We start from the raw sequence: 13530 nt of genomic DNA, 5'->3' as shown, positions 1-13530 counted from the left end.
AAAATTAAAATTCGAAAATTTTTTCTAAAGCCTCCAGGGGACTTCGTTTTCGCACGAAAAAATTTTATGTGCCCTTATTGCATCCGGACCCACAATTAAGCGTGGTATAAAACAGAAGTTAAGTAAACAATTAAACTTTTTTATATATAAATTAATTTTTTTCTTTGAAAATTATATTTAAACCAAAAGGGAAAGGGTACACAAATCTTTGAGCATTCTTGAAAATATTGAAAATCCTTTTGAAATAATTTTTTGTGAAGAGATTATCAGAAACTTATTTTTTGCTCAATGTACTTCCAGATTTAAAATGCTTCTGCTTGTTCAATTAAATTATAAAATATTATTTGGACTTCCCTATTACTTATGAGAAAGATTATATTTCCTGTTTATAAATCTTGTTATTAATCAAAAAATAACACTACTATCTTTGCGAAAGTCTTTCACAAGCTCTATGAAACTTTTCTTTCCCATACCTACTTTTCTCCTTTTAAAATAGCACATATTCTGCAATTTTTTCCCCCTTTTTTTTGTTGAAATCTCTATTCTATAGGATGGTCGTATATCGGGTTTAGTAAGCTGAGAGAATCTCTCGAAACTACAAAGTAAGGGATTGTAATTGAAGTTTAGAGAGCGAGTTTCAGCCACTCGGTTGACCAAACCAAAGGTTGTATCTCAGTTGTAAACATGTCAACTGTAGATACCCTATTCGTAAATACTCTGACAATTATTGCACCTCTGCGAAAATTACCACACTCCTGGTTACAGCGCTGCTTGTTAGATATTGGCAATTATTTCGTATTAATCAAAATTAGTTTCGATTGTATATAAAGACCTCTGATTTCAATCAAAATCACGTAAACAGAGGAATCCTGTGTGTTTAAGTTCAAAGGGAAATGCAAGGCCTTAACTACCTATTGATTATATATTGCAACCAAATACTAATGCGATTTCTCGGCAGCCACATAATTGGCCAATTGTTTGCTTCAAGAAATACAATCACTCAGAGGAAAGATAAAAGAAAATTGTTTCTTAAGAAATTCGGATTTAATACAATGTTCAGAGAATTACTAGGGGTCGTGCATAGATTATGTTGACTAGACTCGTAATTTTCACTGAATAAATTTGTTTCGTCAATTTATTTTCGCGACTTCCAGAGAAAAACGTAAAGTAATTTGGGAGAAGAGGTTTGGTGAAAACTTTTTTTTTTATTATTTAACAAAGTTTGCAATTTTAACAATGTAGCTAAATTTGTAACCAATAAAGATGAATTGTCATTCAGAAATGTCATATTTTATATTTTAATCAGAAGAAGATTATCTTTTTAAATAAAAAAAGTAATTAGAACAAAAACAGATTTATTTTAAAATAAGCACTGGCATTTTTTATATAAAAAAGTTTAAATTTCTACTAAATGGCGGATTTTCTATCCAGAAAGACGAATTTTTAACAAGAAAATTAAATTTTTAGTACAAAAGGAAGAGCTTTTTTATCAAAAAGACAATTTTTCAACAAAACAGTTAAATTTCCAAACAAGATGATTGTCAAAAAAAATAGTTAAATTTTTAACAAAATAATAAAATGTTTATTTAAAAAAGATAAATTCTGAATAACAAAAATAATATTATATACTTGTCCATTAGAAAGAATTAACTTTCAACTAAAATATTTGACTTTTTTACTAAATTATGAATTTTTAATAAAAAAGTTGACAATTCTGCAAACGAGATCAAATTTCAAATCAAAAAAATAATGTTCAACAAGAGCTAAATTTTCTATTAAGAAAGATATTTTATAAAAGAAAAAAAAATTTGACCTAAAATATGGAATTTTGAATAGTTCAATCTCTGAACTCAAAAATATACATTTTTAACGCAACATGAAATAGTTGACTTATCATTTAAAAAATTAATTCTCAATCAAAAAATATAATTTTATACAAAATAGTGGAATTTGTTACGAATTAGTTCAGTTGTTAACTAAATTATTAAATTTTTAAGCGAATAAGACGAACTTTCCAGAAAATGTATGATTTTTTAAGAAAGAATTAAATTTTCAATCTAGAAGTTGAATTTTTACAAAAATAGTTACATTTTCAGTTAAAAAATGTATTTTTCATCCAAAAGACGAACTTTCAAAAAGGTGTTCAATTTTTGACGATAGAGACATATTTTGAAGTAAAATGATGAATATCTTAAATAAAAAATGTATTTCGAAGAAAGTGGTGAAACTATTAACCAATGAGTTGAATTTTCAAGGAAGAAAGATTAATTTTCCTAAAAAAATGCTATATTTGATATTATAATTACAAACAAATTGTATTCGAATAAGAAAACATTTGAAATTAACCTACTAATACGGATTTTGAACACAATGCTTGACTCCTCAAATAAAACTGATTAATTTTGAACCAAAAAGTTATATTTTTTATAACAGCAATTCATTTTCGACATCAAAAAAAAGTATTCAAGAAAAAAGAACAATTTTCAAATATATAGTTCTATTTTTTTACAACATATTTGAACTTTAAACATATTTAAATTATGATATAAAAAGATAAATTTTTAACGAGAAATGTAAAGTTGGTATTTTAACTAACAAATATTAATTATTATTATCATAATTAATAAATTAAAAAGAGAAAAAGTTTAGCTTAATTAAAAAATTAGAATTATCAATAAAATACTTGAATTCTCAACTAAAACATATAATTTATAAATAAATACGGAATTTCTGGCCAGATGAGATAAATTTTTTACGAAATACTTTATTCCTTAAACAATAAAATTGATTTTATACTAAAAAAGTAAAATTTGTTATAAAATACATGATTTTCAACCAAATAATTAATTTTTCTACACAACAGTTTAATTTTCAATTTTGGATTTTTTACAATTAAAAAAGAAAAATTTTCAAACCAAGAATAAAATATCCACCAAATTGTGAATTTGCAAACCAGAAAGACGAATTTTCAATCAAAAAGGATTACTCGAAAAGTTGCGATAAATAAATAGGATTTTGTATCATTTATAAAATTATAATAATAGTTTAAATAATAATTAAAGTTTCTTTTTAATAATTTGAAAACGTTTATTTAAAAAACTGGAAATTTTGCTTTGAAAATTAAGTGTAGCACTACGCAACATCTTCTATCTTCAATAAATTATAAAGTTGTACGTATGTTAAACTAAATACTTATTTTCATTAACAAATTTTATTTTTTGAATTTATAAAATATTAGTACGATTTTTTTTGGAGGGGGGGGCTGAAAATTTCCAAAAAATACTTTACGTAATTTTTGGATAAGCTATTCTTTGTTTATTCATTTATTATTATTTTATGTTTTTTTTTAATTCAAACTTTAAATATTAATACTCATATTTTTAGGCACAACTAATATTATCAGATAAATTATAAATAATAATATAAAGAATTTACGTAATGTATGCACGGCCCCTCAGGTACGTTGTCAGAGATCAAACCACAATACCTATTTCTTATTTTCAAGCTTTAAAAATATTGCACTGAATGGTTTTTAAATAATTAAAAACAATTTTTACAAAAGTATATATTCCATTATTTAATCTAATAATTGATTTTTGATTATGTTGGATGATCGTTTGAATTTAAAAAGTCTAAAAAACCTCCTCGAACTTTGAATAACTTTATGAAATTTCTGTAATTGAAATGTTTGTATTCAAAATTGATCAAAACCTCAAGAATTGTTTACTGAACTTTTATATCAGTTCTAAGTAATTTTTTTGCTCAAAATATTTTTTCATATATCAGAAAAATTTAGAAATTTCAGTCTTGACTATCAGAAAATATGCACTTTAGGTGGTGATAAATTCGCCTAGGGACTATTATAAGGATGACGTGTCTATTCTAAAGCTCGCAAGCTCAGAATTTAAAAGCCAGCGCTGCAACGACTTCCCTCTTCCATATATTCCATTTTTTTGTCGAAATATAAGTAAAAAGCCTTCAACTTACGAATGAAGGACTCCCGAAGGAATACTTGAATAAAAGAAAGTATACCATTTTTTTGAAAATAACATAATTTTGAGCTTTTCCACCGTCGAAAAAAATGTTATCAAATTTGTATGATTTCTAAAACACACACTAAAACATTTAACAATCTATCCAGGGCACGTTTCTAATCACAATACTATACAAAACCTACACAATATAATTTTAAAGTCTTTACTTTTACAGAAGCTATTATTGCTTTGGATGTGGAAGTGAAGACTTCCGGTTTGAATTGAAAATGTTTATTTTAAAAGCACACCTAGAAGTCACACCTAATTAATCACATTAACACACCTAACACCTTACATCTAGAATTAAAAATATTTTTTTTATAAAATATGATAAAGTCACTTTTCAACAAGTCACTCGGTTTGCCAAATTACAATAACTGTACAAAATTTTATTTAAATAAGTTGAGAAGAAGAAACTAAGTGACTTTTTGAATGAATTTCTTACGTTGAATGAGTTACTCACATATGATTGGTCATTTTTTAAATTCAGTTGTATTAGAAAATTTAAACGATAAACAGATTTACTAATTTATGGTCAAATTCTACTAATTCTATTAGCAGTAATAATAGCATTTGGTAAAGAAAATTATGAAATTTCCATTCATCTAATTTATAGACTAATTAATAATAATTTTATACTAATTTATAGTAAATTTTTACTAATTTATTAGTTACTATTTGATTAGCAAATGAATTAGGGGAATTTGAATATAAATTTTTAAAAAATTACTAATTGCGATAAATCTTTAAGAACATCAAAAAATTCACGAAGTAGTTCAAATTTTCAACAAAAGTTAGACAAAAATATGCATTCTTAGGACCAAAAAAACCTAATTTTAAATCGAACAGTTATCATCTTAACCAAAAAACATAAAATTTCTACAAAAAATATATGAATTTTCAAAAGAAGAAAACAACAGAAAGAACCAGAAGAAAATTTTCCACTGACAATAGAATTTTTCAACAAAGAGATGACTGTGACCAAAAAATGAATTTATAACAAAAAAGTTCAGCTTTCCAAGAAGAAGTTAGATTTTTAAACCAAAAAAATAAACTGTAAATAAAAAAATATAATAATTAATATTTTATTTAAAAAGTCAAATGTTCAACAATTCAAAATCAGTTAAAAATTATTCTTCCGGCAAAAAAATCAAGTCAAAAAGATAAATTTTGAACAAAGTAGTTAAAACCACAGCCAAAACTGGCTAATTTATAGTCTAATAGTTGCATTTTTAACAAACAAAAAAATTAATTTTCCAAAAAGTATTAAAATTTGCATGCAAATATTAAAAATTTTAAGCTAAAAAGACACATCATTCAGGAAAAGTATATCAGGTGTTATTTTAACTCAACAGGTCAAATTGAGTGTGAGAAAATTGTTATTAAAGAAAAACGACATTTTCAGCAAAATAACTAAATTCTTGAACCAAATATATGTTTTTCCAACATAGTTAAATTTTCAACCAAAGAGATGAATCTTCAAAACAAAAAATTACATCTTAAATAAATTAGTTAAGCTCTCAAGAATCAAAGATGAGTGTTTAACAATAAACAACGAATTTTCAATGAAGAATTCAATTTAAAAAAAAAAAAATTTTCTATGAAAAGGAACGAATTTTCACAATAAATAATTATTTTTTAAACTAGAAAACCGAAACTTTTTTCAAAAAGTTTATTTTAAATGAAGAAAATTAAGTTTCTGTAATCTAGCACTTTTTCTTGAGACAAAAAATATTTTCTTAGATGAAGATAACATAGTATCCACCGTGTTTGTAACGATATTTCTTTGATTTAATATTATTATTATTTTCCTGTAACTACTGTCACAAAATAATTAATCATTAGAAGAAGTTAAACTACTCTTAATTGAATTAATATATTTTGACCATGATCCACATTAAATCGGTCAATATCCGGATTTTAAAAATAATTTCGTATTGACCAATATACGGAAAGTAACTCATACACTCTCGTACCTAAATTGGAATTCGGAAAAAAGGATGTAGCTTACCGTGGTTTACAAAAAAAATATTTTTATTTTTCAAAAGCAGTATTGCGAGAGGTTTTGATCCCCGTGTGAGAAAAAAATTGTCTAATTTTGGTTTGTTAAAAAATTTTTTGTAGTTTTTCAGCATCAATTTTATTTAAGAAGGAAGATTTTTTTATTTTACTTTTAGTTTAGAAATTTGCATAGTAATTTCAGAAAAATATTTTATAAATACAAATTTTAGCTGATATAAAGGTGAAAACTGTTAATTTTGGTTTGATTACAACACAAAATTATTTGGCTTGTGCGCCTAAACATTTTTTGTAAAGATCATCCAAATTTTTGGACCTTCTCCATAAAACACGTTATCAGTATATAATAGAGATGAGATAAAAAAAATAAAAACTTGGGCACCAGAAAAAATATTTTAGAAAGAAATTTTCCTTTGACAATAACAATAATAAATAAGAATAACAATATAAACGTATTCGAGAAAGAAGGAATAACTTATGATACATAAAATAATTTTTAATATTAGAGTATATATTTTATTGTTATATTATATATATTGTTAATGTTGTATTTTTAAAAAATATTACATAATAATTGTTGGATATAAATCCTGAAATTGAAGTTAACTAAGTTTTTCTTAATATTCTGACAAGTATTCGACAAATTAATTAGAATAATTTCTGTTTCATTCAGTTTTGTGAACTATTAAAATTAAATTTTTAAATTCGGAGTCGATTTCCAGAGTTGAAAGCTTATTTTTTGATGTAACAAAAGTTTAAAGAATTTGGTTTCAGTATTAGAATTAGCATGTTCTCATCGTTGTAAGTTTATTGTTAAATGTGAAAAAAGTGTATTAATGAATATTTATTATTTTATTAATTTGCTAATATTAATATTATAATATTGGAATAAAATTAGAATTTCAATTAAAGAAAATTAAAATTCAGTTCTCAAAAAAAGGAGAAACAAAAATACATTCGAGATTTGATGTAGCTCTAGAGATCTCAATAAAATATCTTTAAAAATTGATATTTTTCGAAATATAGATGGTCAAAAATCGACTACTCTCCAAACCATATATAAGCCTATGAAATTTGTATCGTTTTTTTATGTCCCACTTAAAATAAAACACATGGCTCAAGCAAAAAAATTAAATAAAAAATCGTTCGTTTAAAAACAAATGGACATAACAATACTACATGCCATGTTATTTTTATACAAAATAATTAGTTTATTTGTACGGTGCGATTATTACGTAAATAAATTTAAATTTAAAATCAAAATTGCAAAATTTTTTTTTTTAAATTTTGGTCGTTTCATTAAAATTAATTCAATGTTTTAAATAAAAATAATTCATTTTGAATGGTTTTATTTATCGGTTGCCGGTTTTAAAACCCTACTTCCGGTTTCATTTCTAAGCATTCTATGCAGTGCTTCCCGGATGTAAGAAAATTATTGCAATAACATCTATACGTATTCATGTTTCATATAACATAAATTATTATTTTTTGCTTCTATTTATATTATTTTGCTATCTTTCTCTGAAAAATAAGTGTGAAACAAAAATATCTAAGAATCGAGTTTCAGATTTTATAGACTAATTCATTAAAAAAAGTAATTATTTAATTTTAAGTGAAACTAATTCATTAGTAATTAATAATAATAAAATCTGTCAGAAAATAGTTAAATTTTTAACCGACTGATAAAACTTCTATAAAAAAATGAAGTCTTAACAAAAAGTGTAGTGGTTGATATTTCCATTTCTTTAAACTTTTCAATAAAACACTTAAACTTAACCAAAAAATACGAATTTTCCGTAGAAAAGTCGCATTTTCGACAAAGAAGGATTTTACTAGCCATAAAGGCAAAAAATCTTATTCAAAATCTCCGTTTTTAAAATCATAAAGACGAATTTTTGAAAAAGCTGATTTTACAACCCAAAAACATGCATTTTCTACAAAAATAATTAATCTTTGTACTAAAAAACTATAAAAGACGAGTTTTAAACAAAATAAGTGAATTTTTAATTGAAAAAAATCAATTTGCTGACAAAAGTAAAATAGCTACAATTTTAATTTTAAAAAATTAGTTTTTAACAAACAAAAAAAGGAATTTTCAACAATATTTGTTAAATTTTGAAATTTAATGATTTTGTTTCTACCACGAATAGACTAAATTTGAACAAAATAGATGAATTTTCAACTAAAGAGATAGATTTGCAACAAAAAATTAGTAAAGATTAATTTTAAATTAAAGTTGGAAGTTTTTAAACTAATAAAATAAATTTTCAGCGAAATAGTTAAATTTGCAAACAAGCAGATCATATTTCAATCAAAAGGATTAAAGGTCTGACAAAAAAAATCGACATCAAATTGAATAGTAAATTTTTTAGCTAAAAAGTATAATTTCCAATTAATAAAACATCGATTTTTTCACCAAAGAAATAAAACTTAAACCAAAAAGATTAATTTTCTACCGAAAATATAAAGGTTGGGCATAATACGAAAATGATTAAACAGACAGTTGAATTTTCAACTAAAGAAAGTTAATAGTAAAAAACATGATATAGTTTATTCTTCAGTTTGAAAATTAATTTTGTAAGAAAATAACTAATTTTTCGAATAAAAAAGTATTGATTTTCTAGCAAAAAGATTAGTTTTTAATAAAATACATGAATTTCCAACAAAATAGTAGAATTTTGAGATAAAGAATATAAATTTTCAAGAAAAAATGGAATTATTAAGTTTTTAGTTAAGAAAAACCAAAGAAGAAAATGCTGACAAAAAAGTTAAATTTTTAAAGGAAACCTTTTTCAACTAAAATGCCATTCCTTCCCTTTTTTATTTCTTTTATCTTTTTTTATCATTATCAAATCACAATAAAAAGAAATTTGTAAAAAATAATCAGCAAAGTTTTGAAACTCATACAGAGCCCTCATGAAGGCACGAAAAAAATATAATAAAATTTTAAGTGGGCAGGAACAGCAACGCAGCCACGATGTTCTCCCCTCGACATTATTTGTTACAATTGTTTTTTTAATTGTGATTTGATAATGATGAAAAAAGAAAAGAAAAAAAAGACGTAAGAAATAAAAAATGGAAGGAAGGGGGTTTTGTTGTTTGCCTTCTCATTTTTCTTTCCTCATTTTTATTCTTGTCCAGAATAGAAGGAAGTTTCTTTTATTTTTTAAGAGACAAAAGATTTGTTGCTTTTTGCAGATGCCAATAGGAACATTATAGTTTCAGTATTATAACTTAGTAGTTGGCAATTGTTTAGTAGGATTTTCAATTTTATTTTATTCTCATTTAAATTTCTTAAATTTAAATCTAAACAGATTCGTTCAAAATCAATTACAAATAGGAGAATATTTTCTGAACCAGTGGCCCAGTGAAATAAACTGCTGCGATACGGCCGCCGAAAAGTAAAAACAATTTTTTTGTGAACCACTCTAATGTAGGTAAGAAGAGACTGCTAAGAAGGTAAATGATCATTTACCTGCCGGAACTGTCGGATGCCGCCATTGATCCTGAGCGAGTCCGCTGCGATACCGGCAATTCCGTCGCCAGGTTCGCGCAGTTGCCGCAACGAGGCCGCGCTGGGAGCATTTCCTGCATGCAGGGGACAGCAGCACCCCGAGCAACAACAAACAGAAGCTTCCGGCTGAGAACTCTGCCTGATCATCCGCGCACTCGGCGCGGTGGTGACTAAGACCGGTGGCGGCGGGGCTTGACATGGACAACACTGGTGTCCGCTTTTCACACTTTCCCTGCAAATTAAGAGGGATTGGGTTTGACATTTTAGGTTGTTCATTTATAACAATATTATTATCAGGAGCAACCAGAATATTTTGCAAGATATTTATAGTAGAATTAGGTAGTGTCCGAGAACTTAATTTTCAAAATGTACTGATTTTTCCTTGAATGATTTTTCATTTTTCTTAATCGTCAACATTCAAATACTAGCATTTTAATCTTGTAATACAGTGAAAACCTTCAATAGCACTCCCTTATATAGCCCTTCCGAGAATTGACTCCGCACCCCAAATAGGTGTAACAGGAGCTGCGCGGGGTATGCGGTTGTCACTCAAGCGAGCACTCAGGCGTGAACACACAAAAGCGGAGTGGGCTATAATGAGTTAATTCCCACCCACCGTCAGCCCCAAAATCGGCGCTAAAGGAGAGTTTGACTGTACTTTCAACTTGGAATCTTTTATTAAAGGAATAAAAGCTATTTCAGGTACCAAATTAAAATTTTCCAACTTATTATAATCATATTTAAAAAAAAATTTCTTTTTTACTATAAAAATGGCTTTTCAACAAAAAAATTGAATTTTCGAACAAAATAATTAAATTTTATACACCATAGTTGAATTTTCAAACCACAAAGATAAACTCAAAACAAAAAAGTGGCAAGAATAAAGACTTTTTACTTAAGAATGAAATAAAACTTGATCAACATTTTTAAACCTTCAAGCCAAAGAACGATTTTTTTCTATTGAAATTGAATTTTTAAAAAATACATGTCACTTTCAAAAAAAAATATTAATAATTTTCTAGAAAACGGATGTATTTTTATCCAACAAAAATGAAATTTTAAACCAAGGAAATTATTTTATTTTACTAAAAAAATCATTCAAGCAAAATAGTTAAATACTGAAGCAAAGAAGAATAATATTTAACCAAAAAGTTGGATTTTCAAAAAAAGTCTACTAAAACAAACGGATTTTTAAATTAAAAAGATAAATTCTTAAATAAAAATAACTACATTTTCTGTTAAAAAGGATGTCAGTTGATCTTTCACGATCAAAAGATGAATTAAAAAAAAAGTTTTCGAAAAAAAAATATGAATTTTCAATCCAAAAAGACGAATTTCGTTTCAACAAAAAATAAGTTTCTATGAAAAAAAATAAAAATTTTCAATGCATAAAGACGAAATATTTTACTCAAAAAGGATGAATTGGAAGAAATAGATAAAACAGATGAATTTCTAATAAAAAACAACCATTTTTTCAACTTTCATCCAGAAAATACTTCAGATCATTTTTAAACGCCAAAATATAAATTTTAAACAAAAAGTGAATTTTTTACGAAATAGTTAAAATTTCAACAGAATAGTAAACTTTTCTACCAAAAAGTATGAATATTTAACCAAATATTTTGTTCTTGAACGAAACAGTTGTATCTTCATTTAAGAAAAATACAATTTTTTTGAAACTGCTCAATTTTGAATTAAAAATTTATTTTTAATATTTGAATGTTCATTGATTTCAAATCGTAGATTTCAACTTATTGATGTCTTATGGTCCAATCGTAAATCGAAAAAATAAATATGAGTCAAAAAAACATGTTGTTCGAAACTCAGATATTTATTTAATAGAAAAAACTCCTTTCGAAACTTCCTGACGTTTCGGTACACATGCGTACCTTTTTCAAAGGTTCTTAAACCTGAGTTGATGATAGTTTAAAATAGTCAAACAGATCAATTTTCAGTAAAAAAAAGTAACATTTCAGTCAATTGTTTTAAGAAAATTAATTAGATTTAGTCCTTTCTTTGAAGTCTCAAACAATTTTTTCGAGACTTCAATCGATTACAACTACATTTTTTTAAATTGTACGAGAAAACAAAATTGGCGTAGGTTAGGACGGACGAACAGAAAGAGTTTTTTCTATTAAATAAATATCTGAGTTTCGAAGAACATGTTTTTTTGACTCATATTTATTTTTTCGATTTACGATTGGACCGTAAGACATAAATAATTTGAAATCTACGATTTGAAATCAATAAATATCAATGGTCGAAGAAAGGATTGATTTGTTTCATCAAATCATTTTACAATTTGAATGTTCATCCAGAAAAGATTTCAATTCTCTTTTCAAAACTAAAATATTTAATTCAATCCAAAAGTAAGCTTTTACGAAATAATTAAATTTTTAAGAAAATAGTAGAACTTTTAACCAGAAAGTAGGACTTTTGAATAAAATTATTCAATTTTCAATCAAATTTCTCCATTTTATCCAAGAAAGATGAAAATTCTACTAAAAAAGATGAATTTTTAAATAAAAAAGACAAATTAAAAAAAACGTTGAATTTTCATCCAGAAAGATTGAAATAGACTTTTAAACGAAAAAATACGAATTTTAAATAAAAGATAATTTTTTTAGGAAATAATTGAGTTAAAAATTTTGAATTAAAAGGGCAAATTAGAACAAACAATTTTTATCCAAAAAAGATTTCAGTTGACTTTTCAGAAACAACATATGAAATTTAAACAAAAGTTTACTGTTTTGTAAATAGTTGAGTTTTTGAATCAGGAAAACGATTTCTTAAAAAAAACAGTTAATTTGCAACGAAAAAGGACGGTTTTTACGAAAATTGTTTTTTTTTTCAACTGAGTAATCAGGTTTATAACTAAAAAGATAACATTTAGGAGAAAGTTTTTGCGAACTTTCAAAAATTACGTATATGAGTGAAGGACCCACTCCCCCTTATCGTAACAAATCGTAACAAAATGCCCCCCCCCCCCCTGAGCTGTTACGTAATTTAAGTACGATCCCTCACTTCCCGTGCAGAAATCACCTGATTTCAAAAGAAATAACGATCTGGCTCCGATAGGATTTTCCGATCTGGTCCTGATCGGTCGAACTATGTGGCACATGCATGGGCCTGACCGGGCTAGACCGATTTCCTGTTGAAACGCCATCTCCATACGCTCACAGAGCTAGTGCTTTTCGATGTTTTCTGATAGTGCAGTGAAATTTGTATACATACTACTCGTTTATAATATTCTATCAATGATTAAAAATGCATAAGGAGAGTAAGTCACGTGTTCGGAGGCACCAAACACCAGCCAGTATACCTCAAAACCTGCGGTAGGAAGATGAGAGTAAGTAATTACACTCTGCGGGCTCATTGAAACCTAACCTCGAATAAATTGATAATTAATTAAATTTTTTCACGAGAATTAGGATATTTACTATTAGATGAGTCAAATATTATTATATGATAAAATTTGTCAAGTAATTTTGTTTTTAATTATTATTTAAAAACTCAAGGCTTTTCGATTTAATGTAGAGTTAGAATTATCAAGTCTGTATCGACGTGCCCAAATGACAGGGTGCCATCTCGGTAGAACGAAATAAAAAGGTGCCATCTCGGGTGGTGAAACATGGAAGCTTAAGAAATCCATATAAATAGTATTGGGAACACCAGCACCCTCTGCAGTAGGAAACCTTTTTATTTGGTTCTGCCGAGATGGAACCTCGTCATTTGGACACGTCGACTTGACAAGCAATGGATCGCAGTATGCACAAAATTGTAATGTTTTTCGATTTTGAGAATACAATATGTGATACAATCGATTCTGTTATTAAGACTTTGATTCTGTATTAATAATAAATTCATTACAGAAATACATTAAGGACAAATTTTTATAATTTGAATTTCAGAATCAAGTAGTTTTATATTTCTCCAATTATGCACATTTGGAATTGAAATTTT

At 26.3% G+C, this 13530-nt stretch overlaps 1 protein-coding gene across 1 annotated transcript in view; it reads right to left on the bottom strand.

The window, feature by feature from the left end:
* Positions 1–13530, bottom strand: part of LOC117182985 (small conductance calcium-activated potassium channel protein-like) — a 57304-nt gene that overhangs the window by 22175 nt on the left and 21599 nt on the right. Inside the window, exon 2 of the mRNA XM_033376111.1 lies at positions 9529–9799. Coding sequence (XP_033232002.1) covers positions 9529–9799 — 271 coding nt within the window. The remainder of the gene's footprint in view (positions 1–9528; positions 9800–13530) is intronic.

The sequence above is a fragment of the Belonocnema kinseyi genome, chromosome 2 (assembly GCF_010883055.1).
Source record: "Belonocnema kinseyi isolate 2016_QV_RU_SX_M_011 chromosome 2, B_treatae_v1, whole genome shotgun sequence".
NCBI lineage: Eukaryota > Metazoa > Arthropoda > Insecta > Hymenoptera > Cynipidae > Belonocnema > Belonocnema kinseyi.
The sequence above is the reverse complement of the archived record's forward strand: the minus strand, read 5'-3'. Positions and strand labels throughout refer to the sequence as shown.